We start from the raw sequence: 13,891 nt of genomic DNA on the forward strand, positions 1-13,891 counted from the left end.
TCTTGGGGGAAAGGAGCCACCACTTCCGGTTCGGACTCTGTGGTTCCGGTTTAGTCTCGATGGTCTTGGAGGACTCATAGGTTTATTTTATTTTTTTCTTTAAATTTCGCTTTGTGGTTTTTTTTCCTTATTTATTTTTTTTTTCATTTTGTTGCACTTCTTTTTGGAGCAGGAGTTCGGGATTGCTTAGGGGCTGGCGGCTGAAAAATGCCCCCCTCCCCAGTTCGCATAATTAATTCCTAATTCGCACCATACCTCATAAATAGCTATTATTAATAACTATTAATAAATATTCTTTACTATGTGTTGCATTAATATACGTTGTATTGCTATTAAATAATTATTATTGGATAATAATATAATAATTATGTCGTCTTATTATTAAATACTATTATTCATAACTATTATTAATAACTGTTAATGAATGCTCCAGATGGGAGTCAGTGGGGTTCCTGCGCTCCAGCCAGTGCCAGGAGATGTCTCCTCCCTGCTGCAGGGACATCCCCCGGGGGAGGCTGCAGGACGCGGGATAGTTAGTTTTTAATTTTTAATATTTTTTTTAATTTTTATATTTGACTTTTACTTAATTTTCCTTTCTTTTTAATTTTTTTGTTTCATTGTTCTCTTTAATTTTATTTTCTAATTTCTTTGCTTATTTTTTTATTTATTTTCCATTTTATTTATTTTATTTTATTTTATTTTATTTTATTTTATTTTACATTTATTTTATTTTGTTTTATTTTATTTTATTTTTTCATTCTATTTCACGTTTCGGGTCCCCTGGAGACCCGGCGAGATTGACAGGCGATGCAGCCAATGGGACCGTGGTACTGCCGATGGGGGGCGGGGCGAGCCGCGCGGTGACCAATGGGAGAGCGGTGCGCAGATCAGGGCAGCCAATGGGCAGGCGCCGCGCGTTTGCGCGGCCAGTTTGAATCGCGGGAACGGTTGGAGCGAGATGGCTGCGAACGGGCGGTGAGAGGGATAGCGGGATTAATGGGATCGGGGTCGGGATAACGAGACTGGGAGGGTGCCGCGGCCAACGGAGCTGTGCTGGGGGCCGGGGGCTCACGGGACTTGGTCCCCCCTCGGGCTCTTCCCGCTCCTCCACGATCCCAACCCGACCTGCCCTTTTCCCTGCAGGAACTACGAGGCTCAGATTCGGAATTACCAAGGTCCAGACCCGCTGGAGCCCTGGGACAGGTGAGCACGGGTCCGGCCCCGGTGTTACCCATTCCTGGCTCAAGAATTGCCCTGGCTCAGGAATTGCCCCCACCCTGGCTCAGGAATTGTCCTGGCTCAGGAATTGCCCCCACCCTGGCTCAGGAATTGTCCTGGCTCAGAAATTGCCCCCACCCTGGCTCAGGAATTGCCCTGGCTCAGAAATTGCCCCCACCCTGGCTCAGGAATTGCCCTGGTCCAGGTATTGCCCCATCCCTGATTTAGGAGTTGCCCCGGTTCAGGTATTGCCCCCTCCCTGACTAAGGAGTTGCCCTGACTCAGGAATTGCCCCATCCCTGATTTAGGAATTGCCCCATCCCTGGCTCAGGAATTGCCCTGGCTCAGGAATTGCCCCGGTCCAGGTATTGCCCCATCCCTGACTCAGGAGTTGCCCTGGTTCAAGAATTGCCCCACCCCTGACTCAGGAATTGCCCCCACCCTGGCTCAGGAATTGTCCCGGCTCAGGAATTGCCCCCACCCTGGCTCAGGAATTGCCCCTGTCTAGGTATTGCCCCACCCCTGACTCTAAAGTTGCCCTGGTTCAGGAATTGCCCCCATCCCTCTCTCGGGCAGTTCCCTGGCTCGGTGCTGACCCTGGGACGTTTCCAGGTACGCTCAGTGGGCAGAGGGATGTCTCCCGCTCCAGGAGAAGCAATCCCTGTGGCCCAGGCTCCTGGAGGACCTGGTGAAGACATTCCTGGATGACACGAGGTACCAGCAGGACCCGCGGTTTGTCAAGTACTGCATCAAGCTGGTGGGTAAAGCTACATTTTTCGGGAATTAAACCGTCCTAAAGTATTAACGGAGCAGTTCTGGGGCTGCAAAGGGCTGTGGGAGGAGAGGGAGGCCTTGGGGAAGGGCATGGAATTCAAATTCCCTGCAGAACCTGAGTCTTGCTGAAGGGACAGTGTGTTTTTAAGCTACCTCATTGTATCTTGAGAGAGGAATTTTAGCTGCTTTTATCCTTAAAACGTTACACCTCCCTACGACGAAAACTAAGAAATTGTTGCTTTTTCTTTTCTTTTTTTTTTTTTGCCTTGGGTGGTTTTTTTTTGGAAGTTCTTACGGCTTGTGCACCTCCTCCTGTGCAGGCAGAGTTCATCTCTCCCCCTGGCCAGTACTTTGAGTACCTCCACGGGCAGGGAATTGGAGCGAAGTCCTCGGATTTCTACGTGGCTTGGGCTCAGCAGCTGGTGAGCGAAGGCAACACGCAGGGGGCAGGAGCTGTGCTTCAGAAAGGGCTCCACAACCAGGCAGAGCCCCAGGAGAAGCTGCAACAGCTCCACTGGTAACTCTGAGACCTCTTTTCCTCACCCATAATGCTCATTATTACTCCTAATTAACCAGACATGGCATGCGGCTCGTTATTTTCTGTGCTGTAGCAGAGGCAGATTGATGGTTGTTTTTACTAAATATTAATGAAATACTTCTCTAGTGTTCAATATTTGTTGGGTGTTTTGGAAGGTGTATGGAGAAAAACTGCCCCAGAGTGTCTTCAGTGAAATAGGGCCCAGAAAGCAAATCCCTGAGCTCAGAGTCTTGGAGTTTTCAGAATTTAACTGGGAGGAGCTAAATGCAAGAAACCATGTAAAATGTAATGTAAAATGTAAAGCAAACCCCCCACTTTCTCCTCCTGCTGCCCTTTGCAGCCCTTTTTAGTTTTGTAGCTGTGGAAGGAACAGGAGATGTCCATGTGCAATAAAAATCCTGGTTGTCACTGTTACATTTCAGGGCATGATTGCACTAGGAAATCCAAGATTCCTGGGAGGTGGGAGGAGAGGGAGGCAGAGGATTTCATGGTCATAACTGGCATTTTTTTGTAATTTAGCTGGTTGCAGAGTTCCAACCCTGGGAATCATCCTTTGCAAGGTGAGGCTGAAAACACCTGTCTGAGTTGTAACTCCACTAAATGAATCTTTAGCTCAATCAGTTTTGCTGTAGAAGAAAATAAGTTTTCTGCTTCATTTTCCCCCCTGTTTTCCTGACCATATTAAAAATTCTTGAGGAGACTGTATTCAAAACAAGTTACTAATTTTCCAATGCTTCCAGTCAATAAAAATGCATCAGTGAGCAAATGATTTCTGCTCATTTAGTGAGTAGAAATATTTATATTATGTTTTCCTGTCCCAGGTGTTGCTGTCATAAAACCACTTCAGACTTCCAATAATGTGAATCAAATGGCTCCTCAAAAAGAGGGTTCAGATGTTAATCCCTGCAAAAATCAGGTAAATTACGAAGAATTTGGGCACTGGGGGAAAGGTGCTTCATAAAAAGTTTTTGGATTGAGGAGCTTGGCTGAAAAAGAAAGATAAAATACAGGAGTGTGGTGTGTCTTAAAGCTGCTCCTGATGTTTTCCTGCTGCACTACATCTCCATAGGAATGTGTCATTATTCTTAGAAGGAATAATATTATCAATGGATTCTGTGCCAGTCGTGCCGCTTGGATTTTATTTTCTTTTTCAGTTTGATGTTTTATCCCCCCTTGCTCTGCTTTAGGGTCCTGATGCTGCTGTTTCCCAGCCCTGTCCTGCTGGAAAGGAAGAAGTGTAAGTGTCTGGGTGGGTTTTTTTTTAAAGCCACGCCGTGTGAGAGCAAACTCGCCCCGAGGATAAAATCCAGCAAACCTGACCCTTTCCTGCTTTCTTCCTGCCAGGAGGTACATCACCTACATCTCCAGATCCGAGGTGCTTCCCAAGCCACCTTCTCCTGGTGCCGCTGAGCGTAAGCAGGTCCCCATGTACGCCAAGGACCTGCTGCTGTGCGAGGGCTCCGAGCTCTCCTTCGAGGAGCTGAGGGCCAAGAGATATTTCAGGAGATACGAGCGCCTCAGGAGGCAGAAACAACTGGGTATCCCTCTTTTTTCCACCTCTCCAAACAACTCCTTCCTGGTTCAGCTCATCCCCTGGGCTGGTCTTTTCGAGCCCGGGTTGTCCTGGTGGTGTTTCTCCCGAGGGACAGTGAGCAATTAGTGCTAAATATTGTGGTGCAGACCAAATATATCTGTATTATAAATACAAGCAGCTTGTAACGACCACATTGAGAAACCCAGGATGAATTGTTTCATTGAATATCGTTGTTTAATCCTTAGAGGAAGAGGAGAGAGAGACCATGAGGAAAAAGGAGTCGGCTATGCTGGAACTCCAGGCCCTGCAGAAGAGGCTGGAAGAGCTCACCCAGCTCAGCAAAAGCCTGGAGGAAACCAGGCTGAAACCAGGAGCTGAACCAATCCAGAGGGTGGTGAGTGTGTCCTGGGATGGGCAGGGGATTTGTCCCACAAAATTTAACCGTGCTTGAGGAACCAGAGTGGATTGTCAACCAAATCTGGCAGTTCTGGCTGCAGTACTAACACAGACACCTGGAGCAACTTGGAATACTCAGATTTTAGTGGTTACACCCCAAAGTTTGGGTTTGCATCTCTAGAGTCTGGTTTTAGAAAGTTCTCCACAGTGTGCAAAGCTGTTCTAGTCGTGCAGAACTGAAGGGCAAATGGCAGTGGCTGTGCCTGGGGGGTGTTTGGGTGTCGAGGGACGTTTCTCGGCTGGACTTTGTGGGATGTTTGAGCGTCATTTCTCACCCCTAAAGGTGCTCCCGTGTGCCAGGCCCAGCACAGCCCTGCCAGGGAACTGCGTGGCACCCTCTCCAACCTCAGGTGTGCCCGAGGTGCCAGAGCAGCCCCAGCCCAGTGTTGGCCCAGCCCCTGCTCCCACCCTGCTGCCAGCAAAGCCCCTCGGCTGCCGGGTCCCGTCGGCCTCCTTGTGGGAAGGAAGGGAGGAGAAGGACAGAGACAGAGCTCAGCCAGAGCCTGGGGAGCTCCAGAAGAGTCTGGTACACCCTCCCTTCAGCGGTGTCTCAGCTGAGGAACGGGCACGCCCCGACTCAGCTCTGCAACAGTGAGTATGAACAGGCTCCTTCAACTCGTGTCCTCAGCGCCTACACCGGCTGGGAATGAACTAAAAAGGAGTCTTTCTACCCCTTCTGAAAAGGAAAAAAACAAACCCACCCACCTGAAGTCGCCTGTGGAAACTGGTGTTTGTTAGGCACGGAGCAAACTTAGTCCTCACTGCAGTGTTTAATTCCTTTAACCCGCTGTGGTTTAATTATGATAAGAGGGAATTGGGTGTGTAACTGCCTGGCTGTCCCTGGAATAAACACCAGGAATGCCTTGGTCGTGCAGATCCCACCCCGAGGTCTCCAGAGAAGGATAAAATTGTTGGTGTTTTTCTCCTGCACTTCTGCTGTGGGACTGGGCCAATAGAGGACACAAAATTGGGGGGCAGAGGGAGAAACTCAGGCTGGCAAAGGGAGGGTGGCTGAGTAGGCTTGGCCAAGTTGGAACCAGTTATTCCCTCATATCACGGAATTCCTTGGAGGCAAACTGTGTCCAGGGAGAGTGTTGAATGCATTTTAACCTTTCTAAAGGACTCTGCTGCCTTCCAGGTTTCATATTCACTGGCAGCTGTAGGAGGATCTTTCAGGGGTTGATATTTAATAATATTCTAAAGGACTTCTCACTTCATTTAAATAGGGATTAAAATGGGATTTAAACAGTTTTTATTCCAAGCTGATGTTGTCACTTTTTCCTCTGAAGGCACCCTAAGAGATCCACTGGATTGCCTCCTGCTGTGGATGTGAGGGAAGGTGAGGAGCCCAGTTTGGACGGACACTGATGCTGTTGGTGTGACTGTTCCTGGCTGGGGATCAATAATTGCATGTGGACAGTGGTTCCAACCCTAGCAAAGCTTTTTGACTTCCCTGACTCCATCCCTGTGTGTCTGGGCAAGGTCTCTCCCTCCCTTCCATGCATCCAGCCCCTGTTCCCACCTTCCATGCAGTTCCTTTCCCAGTGCAGTCGGGAGATCCCTGTTTGCCCTTGCTGGGATAGATCATTCCTGTGAATTGCAGGCAGGTTCCTCAGGGGCCACCCAGCTGTCCCAGGTCCCTCTTGTCTCTCAGGGTGGTTTCCCTTGGGAATCTGCCCCGCAGGTCTGTAAACAAGCCAAAAATCCCTCCCAAAATCCCGCGCCGTCATTCCTCTGCTCTCCTTGTTTACTTCTCCTCACTAACATTTTTCTTGCCGCTGGAATGTCCGTAAACAATCCCAGGCTCCTTCAGCAACGATCTGATCTCCCCGTTGTCCTTTTCAGCCTCCAGAGGTGGAAATTCCTCCTTTGCCTCTGGAAATGCTTCCCAGGCCACCCCGAACACCTCTCTGGCAGGAGGGACACAGGCGACGCCCTTCAAAGTGCAGCCGTCACCCACGGTGCACACGAAGGAAGCCTTGGGTAAGGTCTTTGGAATGACATCCTGCTTCCTCTGGAGCTAGTGGGATCTGGCCTGGAAATCTGAGTGCTCCACTAGCCAAGGAAGTTCTTTAGTGGTGGGCAAGTTCACCGTTCAGTCAACGAGGAGAATGTTAAACCATCAACCTTCCGTTGGGATTTGGATGACCCAGAACTTCGGGCCAAAAAGAGGTGCTTCAGCAGCATCCCAGCAGCCACATCCCATAAATTCCTGGAGAAGTCCCTGCCAGGCTTCTTTGGGAGTCCCTGAGCTGCTCTTGTCACTGCTGTTTGTAGGGGACTCCTGTTTGTAGGCAGCAGACCAATTTGGAAGTTGCCAGCTCTGGTTGATGTTGAGCTGAATAAATCTCCCTGAAAAGAAAAACAAAAAATAAACCCCCAAAACTTGTGGCGTTCTTTAGTTTTCCAAATATCCAAGTTTTCCAAAAATCTGGGAAATTAAAGGAGAATTTGCCCCACTGGGAGGCCTTGGAAGGTGTGTGGTGGCCAAACTGGACCTCCCTGTGTCTGTTCAGTTGTCTGGGGGGGGTTTAAATGTATCTGGGAGGAATAATTGTTACTGGCAGTTGATAAATTATAAGACCATTATAATTAATTACCTTTTAATACTGTTATAATTAATTGCCATTTGATTTGTCTACAACACAATGGAAGAAGCTCTGAAAATTTCTTTTGCTGGGAATGTTATTCCTGTGGGGAGTTTTTTTTCCTTTACTTTTTTTTTTCTTTATTTATTCTTTATTTTCCCTTCATTTTCCCTTCCATTTTTCTTCATTTATTAGGCTTTCTCATGGATGTGTTTCAAACACCCATCTTGCCTGAACCATCACCCCTGGAAAACAGCAACGAAGAACTAGAAGCTTTTTTCAGGAAAAATGGTGTGTGCTATTTATTTTTCCAATCCATGCTATTCCATCCTTTATTTCCCATTTCTACCTCCCATCAGTCCTCGTTGTAAGAGTTAGGACAGGCTGACACCCAAGGTTTTACAGGAGTGAACACAGAGAGATTTCCCAACTGGCTTTGGGCTGGAAAAATCTGATTTCCAAGCATTTATTGGAAAGGGGATTTGAGTGGGAATTCTGCAGGTGGAGGGGCCTGGGTAGGGGGGGAAATGGGGCTGTTCAAATAATCTTTGTTGGGTGAAGATAACATTGGTTATCTCTTATTTTTCAGAGCCTGATGGGTGTTTGAAAACTAATGTTGCTGTCCCTGCCACTCCTGCATTTTCCATCTTTCAGGATGAGAATGAGAAGGAGAACAGCAGGTAAGGAGGGAAAGAGGAGCTGAGCTGAGCTGAGCTCGTGAAAAATTCCCTGTGGGATTGATTCCACTCCATAGAACTTTGCCGTGGCTGTGATTCCAGTCGGGATTGGCTTGGATACAACTGGTAGGAGCTGTGTGGAGAGTGGCACGAGAAAAGCTGTAGTTGCTACCCTGGAATTGCCCAACTTCCCTGTTTGGACAGTGCTTGGGAGGCTTCATTTTCTGGGGAATTTGGGGATAACTCGTTTCTTTGAGCCTGCTGCAGCTTCTCCAAGGAGCTGCAAACGGGACTCTTAAGAAAAGAAATATAAAAAAATCGAAGTTAAAACCGAACGAGTGTGCTTTGATCAGCGTGCCTGGGAAAGCTCCTGGGGAGAGGAGTTCTAAAATTCCTGTTTTTCAGCATCCCACAGCACAAGAACAAGCCAGAGGAGCCCAGAAGCCTTGGACAACAACACTTGACTGACTGTGCAGCAGAAGTGAGTGGTGATCCTGCAAGGATTGGCTTTGGAAGTGGGTTATGGAGTTATGGGGGTTATCAGATTGTCCTCTCCCAGTCCCACAATATTCTTGAGAAGGCTGCCAGGCTGAAGTCTGGATGCCCTTTCCCATTCCCTGCCGATGGGATGAGCTTTTTTTTTTGGATTGTTAATTCTCATAAAACTTCTGGGAGCTTGAGAGTGGAGACCTCCTCCCCTGGGATGAATCCAGCTGCAGTTCCTACGTGGATTCAGCATCAGTTGGGGGGCAGGAAGAGGCATTTCACCTTCCAGCCTCACAGATTCCATAGCCAAGGAGATGCATAAAACCTCAGTCTGCTTGGACATAAGTGATCCCTGTATCATCATAAGATTTGCTCTTCCAGGCTCTCATGGCAATTTTTTTTTGTTCTCTGCTGCTGATTATTGCCAACATCCAGGTCTGGTCCGAAACTATGGAAAGCTGGGATGCAACCTTTATGTTGCCATTCCTGTATTTTCCTAATAACCCTTTATTTTTCTAATATTACAAGTTGACTCACCATTAGGCTGCTGGAGGTTCCAGTGCAGGCAATTTGATGGTTTCATTTTAGATCTTTTATCTCTTTTCTCCCGTGCAGGAAGAGACGGGGACCACGGAATTCCTGAGGGATGATTACACGGTGTGGAACATCCAGTGCAGCAACAAAACCTTGGCTGCCAGTCCAAACAACACCAGAGACTTTGCACGAGCTGCCCAGCTCGTCTCGACGCCCTTCAGCTACCTGGCAGCTCGTTCCCTACCACCTTTGGGGGACAGAGGTAAAAGGAGGAATATTTTGGGATGAGGGCGTTTGAATTTTGGTGCTTCGTGACTCCAGTTTTGGCCACATCCTACCCAGGGGATAGGATTTGGCCAAATCCTCCCACTGCTGCCATTCCTGAGCCCACATTCCCTGTGGGAAAACCAGCTGGGAGCTGGCCCAGCACATCAGCTCTCCAAGGATTTCTAACTGGAGGGATGAGAGATTTAGGGGATAAGACAATGGGTGTGTCCAACCAATTCCAAGGGGTTGTGAAGATCAAAACAGTGGCTGAATCCCAGCACCACCTTTATGCTGCTCTGCCCCTCCTTAGTCTTGGAATACACCCCCTGGAGAAATCCAGCCCTGATCTTTACTCACGTGTTTTAAATTAGGCTTGTGGAGTTCTAGTTTTTGTGGGGAGCTGGGGGTGGGAATTCTCTAAATGTTCCTGTGTTTGGGGGAAATGAACATTGATTTGCTCTTGTTGCTGCTCCCTGTGTGCAGCCTGTAAGGATGACCTGCCACAGATGGATTTGGAGTTCTCTGGAGAAGTGCACAAACAGACAAAAACCAAGAAATTAAGGTATGTCGTGACTGGCTGGGATTTCAGGACATCCCAATGCAAGTTTTCCAAGGAATTCTGAGGTATTTGTGTGAGCCTGGCTCTGCTTAGGATATTTCTCAGCACTCTGGGGATAAATGAACCTGGGTTGGGCGACAACACCCCAAAAAATGCTTCCAGGATTCAAGTTTTGCCACATTTCAATCAAAAATTACCTGTCCAAAAATCCACTGCTTTCTTCCCTGTTGGCTGATGAACTTGAAAAAATTATTAGATATCAGGGAATGAGACTTGACCAAATATTATTTTCTTAAGAAAACCATTTTATTCATCTCAGTGTCAGCCAAGGTTGTGAGTGTGGAAGTTGTTTGCTTCCTGAAGGTGCCAAACCCCCGTGGCAGAAGGGTCAGTTAATGATATTTTGGTTTCAATCCCTACAGCCTCGCTCTGGAACACGCCACAGAGCCAAGGGAACTCCAGGAAAACATCCTGAAATGTGGGAATGGCATTCAGGGAGTTGTTGGAGCTGCTTCTCAACAACAACATGAGCAAAGAACCACGAGCAGAGCTGAATCTTCCTGTGCAGGGCTGGAGAGAACTTCCCGGGAGAAGTTGTGTGGAGGTGGCACAGGGAGCATTCCCTGGTTTTTTTTGTGCTATATATTCCAAGATTGGAGCAGGGATCACCTGCAAGGGATGTGAGGAGGGACAGCTGTGGGTTGTACCTGTGTTTGGATGATGCCCAAGATATTCCAAAGTGCAGGAACACTTGGAGTACTCACAGGTTCTGCGCTCATCAGGGCCCAAATGCTTTGGAAAAATCCAGCTTTCTGGGCATCTTTAACAGGTGTAAAACCTGGAATGTCCAAACGGAGGGATGTTTAACTTACCCCTCTTGGGGTTTATGTTTTGTAATATTTCCTTTGAATCAGTGATGCTCATTCAAGTGTAACCTTGTGTGACCTCTTTGAAATGACATTTGTTGCTTAAATACTTCTCTTTTTTTTTTTTTTCCATGAAGTCCTCGTGGAGAACCCTTGGGATAAGGCATTGATTGCCAAGTTCTTGTCGGAGCTTCCCAAACCTCTCCACACCTACACCAACTACTTCGAGTGGAAATCTCTCCTCCCATTGATCACAGTGAAGGCTGAGCTCCCACTGGGTAAGAGCTCCTTCAGGCATTCCATTTGCAAGCGTTTCTCAGTGTTCTTCCAGGAAAAATTCCTCGGGAAATGTTTTGGAATTCAGCTTCCTTGTGCACATATCCGGATGCCTTCCAGGTTATCCCAACCTCAGCTGTGGGGTCAGGCCAGGGGTTGGTTTGTTTGTCTTTTGTAGCATGAGCCTTTTGGATGCAGGGCTCTTGAGTGGTCGTTTTCCTGGTTTTCCTTATAACTGGGACACAACCCTCGAGCCTTGTATGGAGCAGCGGCGGTCCCGTGTCAACAAAAGCTGTAGGGACGAGGATTGCAACACCCTTGTGGGACTCAAACATTGGTGTTTGCTCTTGAGGACACGGCCTTTGGAATTTGATCCCTCCCAGGGGGGTCAGACCAAAAATAGAAACGCTGTTTTTTCAGCATGTGGCACTTCCAGCACTCCTGGTTTCAGGAGTTGAGTCCAGGCTTTCTCCTAGGGAAGGGATGACTTGCAGGGAAGAAAACAGCTCAGGGCTTAAATAATCCATGTAGGCTGGTGCTCTCCTTTTTTTTCCCCTGAGTAGTGATTCTCCTCCTGGAGTCTGCAAGCAGGATTTGATGTTGTTCATCTCTTTAAGGTTCCAGCTCATTCCATGTGGATTGCTTGGTCGGAGAGGGAGCTTTTGCCCAAGTCTATCAGGCTTCCCTCCTGGATGCCAATAACCCTCGGAACAACCAGAAAGTCGTGTTCAAGGTCAGTGGGATTGGGCCAGGAATGCTCTCCTGGAATAATTCTGGAGTCTTACAGTAGTGACACCTCCCCTTGGCCTTCCCACTTCAGATCTGTCCCTGGGACCTTTTTGTGGATCTTCTCATCAACATCTGGGCTTTCAGGAAAAAGCCTTCTTTGTGTTAACACCTTATGTGAGATCTTTTGGGGATAAAAAGGTGATTTACGCTTTCTTTTGAGCATCAGGGATACACCCAAGTGTGTGGCCAGAATGGGATTGTGGCATGGAATTGGATTCCTGATAGGACAGGATTGATCATCAAGTGTATTGACCTGAGGTTAATTTCTGTGAGGAGAGTGAGGCTCTGTCACAGCTTTTCCAGGGAAGCTGTGGCTGCCCCATTCCTGGAAGTGTCCAAGGCCAGGTTGGACGGGGCTTGGAGCAACCTGGGATAGTGGAAGGTGTCCCTGCCCATGGCAGGGGGTTGGAATAGGATCATCTTTAAGGTCCCTTCCAACCCAAACCATCCCAGAATTCCATGATCCTATCATATGTGTTTATTTGGGAAGGGAAGATGCCAAATCTCCCACTAAAAAACCCAGCCTGAGAGGAACTTCTGCTTTCAACGCTCACAGATTTTCCCAGTAAATCCACTTCTTACTTCCAGGTCCAGAAACCTGCCAACCCTTGGGAGTTCTACGTTGCAACCCAGCTGGTGGAAAGGCTGGACCCCAGCCTGCACCACCTCTACGCCCACTTTTATTCTGCTCATTTCTTCCGAAACGGGAGCATTTTGGTGGGTGAACTCCACAGCTACGGAACGTTGCTGGTGAGTGGCATCAGCTTCTGCTCTGGAGAGCATCTCTGTCCATCCCCTCAGGCCTTTACCCGTATCAAGCCATCCCTGTGTGTCCTCTGGGTTCACAGAACGCCATCAACCTTTACAAGAGGATTCCCGAGAAGGTGATGCCCCAAGCCCTGGTGATCTACTTCGCCGTGAAAATCCTCCACATGGTGGAGGAGCTCCACAACTGCCGGATCATCCACGGGGACATCAAACCCGACAACTTCATCCTCGGGGAAAGGCGAGTGCTCCTCACCCCGCGCGAGAGGCGGCGCCGGAGCCTCGACTTAACGTGGGTTGGTTCTTGTCGTGCCTGCAGGTTCCTGGACAATGACACCTGCGACATAGACGGGCTCTCCCATGGCCTGACCCTCATCGACTTTGGCCAGAGCGTTGACATGAAGCTCTTCCCCGAGGGGACGGCGTTCACCGCCCGCTGCGAGACGTCTGGCTTCCAGTGCGTGGAGATGCTGACACGGAAACCCTGGAACTACCAGGTAGGGGATTCCCTGGAGATGAGTCCGGGAATATTAGACTTTTAACTGTAAGAGTTGTGCCTTCAGCACACTCCCGAGCTCCCCTTTTGCACAGCTTGTCCCCCCCACAGGGGTTTTCCAGCTGGTTTTCAGTGGCCTTGGTGTATTTTTAACGTGAAGCCGGCGTGTTCTTCGTTTAGACAGACTACTTTGGCATCGCAGCCACGGTTTATTGCATGATCTTCGGCACCTACATGCAAATAAAGAATGAAAACGGGGTCTGGAAGCCTGAGGGAACCTTCAGGAGGTCAGTGTCAAAAACCTTTCCCAAACCTTTGCCTAGAAAGACCTGTTGTCAGCCCCGGCTTGCTTTGTTGATTCTATCACAGCTCCGACTGGGGGAGGTAAATTCCTATTTTAACAGTTTAATTTAGCTTTTTTTTTTTTTTTTTTTTTTTGGTGCTCCTTTCACAGGCTTGCCAACGCTGAGCTGTGGAAGGAGTTCTTTGAGACCTTGCTGAACATCCCCAGCTGCCACAGCCTGCCCTCGCTCGGAGCCCTGCGCCAGAAGCTGAGGGACTTGTTCTGCACGTCCTACAAAAAGGAAATAAGGTTCCTTCGGAACAGGCTCGTTGTGCTGCTCATCGAAAACAAACGCTCCCGAAAATGAGGGTCTATGTTTGTTTTGCACAGTTACTGAGGGCTCGGTGTTCTATGGCTGCGAGATGTTTCTATGATAACTTCATTTCAAATAAATGGTTTTGGCGTTGACTTCGGCAGTGGTGACTTGCATCTCTTTGTGCTTTTAGCAGAAAAAAATACACTAAAATGGGTTGTTTAGCTCACCCAGGTTTGGGAGACTTTGAGTAAAGGCTACTGCTGCTCTACCTGTTCTTAGGAACTTCTGGGATGGAAGAAATAGAGGTTTGCAGGTCAGATTTAGGTTGGACAGGGCTGAACTCACCCTGGACACTCTCACTTTCTGACCTCCCACAATGTCATTATTGGGGCTCGGGGGAAAACCAAGAGGAAAGGGCCTCTTTTTTTGCCTTTGCTATGGCAGAATGTTGGGAAAACACACCGGGAAA

At 48.3% G+C, this 13,891-nt stretch overlaps 1 protein-coding gene across 1 annotated transcript; it reads left to right on the plus strand.

The window, feature by feature from the left end:
- The first annotated feature begins 899 nt into the window (after positions 1-899).
- BUB1 (BUB1 mitotic checkpoint serine/threonine kinase) lies at positions 900-13,589 on the plus strand. Its single transcript, XM_027735325.2, has 25 exons — positions 900-975; positions 1,144-1,203; positions 1,831-1,975; positions 2,313-2,509; positions 3,050-3,090; positions 3,352-3,446; positions 3,718-3,767; positions 3,875-4,068; positions 4,310-4,458; positions 4,804-5,111; positions 5,810-5,859; positions 6,366-6,503; positions 7,304-7,399; positions 7,698-7,788; positions 8,191-8,266; positions 8,887-9,067; positions 9,556-9,634; positions 10,054-10,235; positions 10,635-10,775; positions 11,391-11,506; positions 12,151-12,312; positions 12,411-12,568; positions 12,647-12,824; positions 13,004-13,110; positions 13,278-13,589. The coding sequence occupies exons 1-25, from the start codon at positions 959-961 to the stop codon at positions 13,471-13,473; spliced, it is 3,207 nt and encodes a 1,068-aa protein (XP_027591126.2). The 5' UTR covers positions 900-958; the 3' UTR covers positions 13,474-13,589.
- The last annotated feature ends 302 nt before the right edge of the window (positions 13,590-13,891 follow it).

Source organism: Pipra filicauda, unplaced genomic scaffold, assembly GCF_003945595.2.
Source record: "Pipra filicauda isolate LSUMZ 115617 unplaced genomic scaffold, ASM394559v2 scaffold1051_size42781_pilon, whole genome shotgun sequence".
In the NCBI taxonomy this organism is placed as follows: Eukaryota; Metazoa; Chordata; class Aves; order Passeriformes; family Pipridae; genus Pipra; species Pipra filicauda.